The following is a 5888-nucleotide window of genomic DNA, read 5'->3' on the forward strand; positions in this document are numbered from 1 at the left end:
AAAACAGGATTCTGAGCCAGATTGTGATGATGCAGTCATTTTACTGTGTAAGGAGGAGTATCATTGAGGGTCTAGCATTGATGTCTGGAGAAAGCATTCTGAGGCTGAGGTGGTGCAGGATCCGTGTTGATACATCCCTTTTTACAGTAGCTCTAGTAAATGATGAAATAAATATAGAGTTGGTCTATTATGACAACGTCCTAAAGCCAGATGAACAATAGGAGTCTGAAGCTATCCTGAGGGCTCCTGTCTCTGCATACTACGTATTGGGTTTTTGTCTTTTTGGACAAGATAACAGGCGTTCAAAATCTGTGTTCTAAGAGTTCTATGGCAATATGATGTCACCCCTTTCTGGGTGAGGACAACCCTCCATGATTCATCCCTTACTGCCACCCTTGCCATTTTAGACGTCATCACCTCTCTATGTTTAACCAACATATGCAATGCTGAAGCATTGTCACACATCTCACTGTTCAGGACACATACACTGTTTATGGAGATATGAAGATGGTTCCTTCAAAGTCAGTGAAATCTTAAACACTGAAACTTAAAGCAATGCATTAATGCAATATGGTGCCTAACTGTACTGTAAAAAAAAACAGAACGATTTGGAGAACATCTGTGGATACTGTCCATGCATAGCTAATAGCAACAATTAGATGTTGCATTACATTAAAACGTAAATAAAATGTGAATATCTAAAGAATGGAAGAATATGTTGCCATAGTAAGTACAGCAAATTCCCGAAGAGTAGTGTGATATTGTACACACTCTCTTGTGAGCAAAGCAGGATAATGTCTACAGTTTTAGCGTATTCATTAATTCATTTAGACTGACGCTCGCATGTGTTTGTTTGTTCCTCATGTCATTTTAGTCATCACTTTGTGTCTGAATGACAAGAATGCATTACATCACTGATAAGATTGCTTCTTATACTCACCAATAGTTGACACCACAGTCCCAACGAAATAAAAAGCCCCTGTAAAATCCCATCGCGGCCTGAGAGCATCAGCTCGGATCCCCGCAGCAATAGCAGTCTCATACTCCCGTAGGAAAGAGTTCAGATCCTCCAAACTGATATTGAACGTCTCGCTGAAGTTGAAAAGTGTTATGTTCCATTTGCCGTGCGCCTGCACCTCCGAAGGACGCTCTATAGCAGAAAACACCACGGCACCGCACAGCAGATACAGAACGATCAGGATGGCTAGCAGCAAGAAGCGGCCGTTGTCTTCGTTTAAGTGGAGGGAGCGGCAGCCTTGCAGTCGCTGAACAGGCATCATCCAGACTTCAGCACCACTAGCGCGACGGACAGCGACCCACTCCGTGTCGGATGGCGACCCCCTCCCCGTCGGACAGCAACCCGCACCGCGACAGACAGGGCATCCAATCACTTTATGGTCCTACTTTAGAATCTTTAGAAAATCTGAACTGATATTGCACGTGCTCAGAGCTCATTCCAAAAACGTTACAGGACATTTACACAAGTCAATCTCCCTTCTCATTAATTGTATAGGCTAACCTGGACAACCGAGAAGAACCAACCCACTTAGCTAGAACCTTTCGTTATTCCTTCGTTTGGGACCGAATACTTTTTGGGCGGTATCCAGAGCATACCACATCAGCGCAATACGCTACCCATCAACCCCTAATCCAAAACAATCGAATCATCTTTACATTAGGTAGTGGTAATGCAACAAAACAATCGAATCATCTTTACATTAAGTAGTGGTAATGCAACAAAACAATCGAATCATCTTTACATTAAGTAGTGGTAATGCAACAAAACAATCGAACCATCTTTACATTAAGTAGTGGTAATGCAACAAAACAATCGAATCATCTTTACATTAAGTAGTGGTAATGCAACAAAACCAATCTAATCATCTTTACATTAAGTAGTGGTAATGCAACAAAACAATCGAATCATCTTTACATTAAGTAGTGGTAATGCAACAAAACAATCGAATCATCTTTACATTAAGTAGTGGTAATGCAACAAAACAATCGAACCATCTTTACATTAAGTAGTGGTAATGCAACAAAACAATCGAATCATCTTTACATTAAGTAGTGGTAATGCAACAAAACCAATCTAATCATCTTTACATTAAGTAGTGGTAATGCAACAAAACAATCGAATCATCTTTACATTAAGTAGTGGTAATGCAACAAAACAATCGAATCATCTTTACATTAAGTAGTGGTAATGCAACAAAACCAATCTAATCATCCGTACGGCTATTCCTGTTCCCCTTGTCCATTGTGAAAGCTATATGCGCGGGTATGTGAGTCCTCCGCTGGGTAGCTGCACCAAACCGCTCATCTCGGTGGGCTATTATATCACTTTCTGTCACTACCATTTGACATGGTCGAATTACTACACATAGAAAGAAGTCTGCGGGCGCATCTCCTTCATCTCCCTCCCCCCTCTTTCCCTTACCCTACTCAGCTCCTCAATCTATCTTCCCATGACAGGCTATCTGATGCTGGTCTAACGTTGAGCTGCAGTCCTAATGAGCCAGTGATAGTCGAGAACAGACACTGGCGGCACATCGCATCGGATCTGTGGACCAGTGCTGAGATCATGCTGTACTGTGCTATCCCGGAGAATATAGCGTCCCATGCAGCATAGCTAGCAGCAGCGTCCACGTAGGATACAGCCGATGAGAGGAGAGCCTGAAGAGGACACCACAGTTGGAAAATAATATTCACTGACGAAACATCAGCAGTCAAACTTGAGGTGATATTCTGTTATGAGACATTCGTGGGCGGTTTAGTTGATGGCAGTTGAGCGGATACGTCCTTTATATTTTAGTCTATGGCCCTATGAGCACAAATCAACTTTAGGTTTATCTTTTTTTCTTGACTATAGTTTGACTAAATCCCATGGACACATAGAGTCCCGAGACATGATTCATAGTAACTCTCAGGGGTCTTTCTCTTCAATGCATCTTCAGTACATGTGTCTATGGAGAGCGACACTTGAGAGTTCCCGGTGCTTAACGCATGAATCCCCACTAGCAACAATTAGCCAGCACTCTGCGACGAGTGACACTTTTAAAGTAGGCTACCGTGTCTTTCCAAAGTCTTTGACACAGATAAATATCAGCAAGCGTTCAAGAAAATCCTATACTATAATATCGACTGTTAATTAAAAAGGAAAATAAAGTCCGATAATATAGGCTCCATGAAACACCAAATCAGATACACCCTGTCCCCGACTTGGCTTCTGCCGCGCATCATGTGCCACAGGCGTTCCCGAATTCTCAAAAAAGAAAGGATGCGGGGAGATGCATCCAATAAGCTCCAGCTCCAAACAACCTCACTGCGCGCGTCATCGTAGAGTCATGTCATGTGCGGATTGGAACAGCATTATGTTCCAATACAATATTATTCTGTTCCAACTGTTTTCAACTGTAGTAGATTAGGACAGTATTATGTGGTATTGGGTTATACATTGAATATACCAAACAGTAAGAATACCATCCTAATATTCAGTTGCACCCTGCCTTTTACCCTCAGAACAGCCTCAATTTGTCGGGGCATGGACTGTACAAGGTGTGGAAAGCGTTCCACAGGGATGCTGGCTCATGTTGACTCCCGATGTTTCCCACAGTTGTGTCAATATATTTGATGGTATGAATCGTTCTATATCCAATAGGTCAAGTTACCTAATGTGGCGAAACATTTTCACCTCCTCCTTTTAAAGGACATGACATGTACCTTTAGGTCATTTAGCAGAATCTCTGATCCAGAGCGACTTCATCCCTCGTATTAATCTTAACAGTCTGCATTGAAAGTGACTTGTTTCCTGGTGTAACAGAGTTAAGAATGTGCTAGCTTGAAATGTCGTCAACGGATCTATCGACTAAGATCCTTTTCTATAGCTCAATTAGTTCGCATGTTGTCAAGCGGGAAATCACATGTGTTCTTGAGGTAGAGGACAGCCCTATATAGGGAGGCAACGTTATATGTTGAGCTAGCACAGTGACTCCAGTTATACTGGACTGGAGCTCATTCACCCCTGTGGGCTGCATAATAATAAATAATATGAATGATACTATCTCTAATCCAATTAGGGAATGAAGATTGAGATAGAATGCAGAGCAAAAAACTTGAGACCAATTATCCAGTTATCTAAGCTCCCTGAATAGCTCTATGTTGTTCATCTCAGGATGCTGTCTCTGACACAGGAGGAAGGAGACATCCGTGTGATGCAGGAAGAAGAGGTGAGGGATAAAAAGTAAGCCTCACATAACAGATATATACACTGAGTACACAAAACATTAGGAACACCTTCCTAACACTGGGTTGGGGGGGTTGCACCCCCCCCTTCTTTCCCTTAAAGGGGCCGCCTGTCCATATCAGTGCCTTTCCTTGCCCTTTCCTTTAACTACAAATCAAACTAACCAATTACTCTGAGTATGAGTCCTACCTCTCTTATCTTCTCTCCTCTCCTCTCCTCTTCTCTCATCTCTCCTTCCTGTGTGCAGTCGTCTCCTCCACCCACTCATTGTCCCCCCAGCGCATGCGCCAAATCTGCCTCTTGGAATTAAAATACACAAATAAAGCCTATCTAGAAATATACTGTAAAAACATACACAGTAGTGTCTACTAAATCTACTGACATAAAACATTATTACATTCTGTTTAGCGCGGGTGAAACCACCAATTGATATGACGCCCATACACTGTTGTAGGTGAGAAAATCAATGACCTTTCCTGCTGCTGGATCAGCCAACCTGTGCATGGCAGTAATGAGGGATTTTATTGGAGGTGCAGAAGAGTTGGATTTGCGCCTACGCACTTGATTAAAAATAATACTTAAATTCTTTCCAGGCATTTTTACGGTTGCATGTAACTTTTTAATTAGACCTTTTTTGGAAGTACACACCAGCCGTAACGTTAGCAATGATGATAGTTGATCAGCGAAACTTCATTCTTCATTCATTCTTTGTGAAGTACCAAATGTATTTGTTCATTATTAAGTTTGAAAATCTGGTGAATAGCAAGTCGAATGGCTGCTTCCTGGGCTTAAAAGAGAATTGCCATGTTCAACGTCTCCTGAAAGCCCAGATTCTGGTTCAGGGGATCCCCTGCTACTAAGTTCTGCACCATTAGCTTAACTAATCAAAGTAAACAGAAACTTAATTATCACACACACATGCAAAGACACACACCATAATAATGACGAGGAGGAGAAAGGGGAGGAGGAGAATGATGGTGATGGTGATGAGGAAGAGGAAGAACGAGAAGGAGAATGATGATATGAATAATGATGAGAGATGTTAAATATTGAGATCATGTGCTGCAGTGCTGTCATTACTGTAAGTGCTGTCAGAGTGTGCTAAGGTGAAAGGGCCATATACCTTACCCTGACTCACAGTCTGCACCTTTAATAGCACCCTATTCTTTAAATAGTGCACTACTTTTCACCACAGTCCATAGGGCTCTGGTCTAAAGTAGTGCACTATATAGGGAATAGGGTGCCATTTGGGACACAGCCCTGACTCACTGTCACCGGTCTGCTCTGCCTGTCCTGCAAGGAGGGTGGAGGAGACACCTGTACGCAGGAGGGAGCGGTGAGAGGAGAGAGGAAAGAGAGGAGAGGACGGGAGGGGAAGGAGATGTGAGGAGAGGAAAGAGAGGATGGGAGGGGAGTGGAGCGGAGAGGAAGTAGAGGAGATGAGAGGAAAGAGAGGAGTGGAAAGAGAGGAGCACACACATTACAAGACAGGGAGAAAGGGAGGTAGGGAAGATAATGAAGAAGATGGCGTCGGAGAAGAAGGTAGTCGTTTTCCGTGCCCCCAGACGATTGTGTTAATTTGCGTTGTTTCAAACTTATTTTTTTAACTTATTTTGTACATAATGTTGCCGCAACCGTCTCT

At 42.7% G+C, this 5888-nt stretch overlaps 1 protein-coding gene across 1 annotated transcript in view; it reads right to left on the minus strand.

The window, feature by feature from the left end:
* Nucleotides 1-3255, minus strand: part of LOC129862929 (potassium channel subfamily K member 12-like) — a 74214-nt gene extending 70959 nt beyond the window's left edge. Inside the window, exon 1 of the mRNA XM_055935035.1 lies at nt 941-3255. Within this exon, the coding sequence (XP_055791010.1) occupies nt 941-1280 (340 nt within the window). The 5' untranslated portion in view covers nt 1281-3255. The remainder of the gene's footprint in view (nt 1-940) is intronic.
* Between the last annotated feature and the right edge of the window lie 2633 nt (nt 3256-5888).

Source organism: Salvelinus fontinalis, chromosome 1, assembly GCF_029448725.1.
Source record: "Salvelinus fontinalis isolate EN_2023a chromosome 1, ASM2944872v1, whole genome shotgun sequence".
Lineage (NCBI taxonomy): Eukaryota > Metazoa > Chordata > Actinopteri > Salmoniformes > Salmonidae > Salvelinus > Salvelinus fontinalis.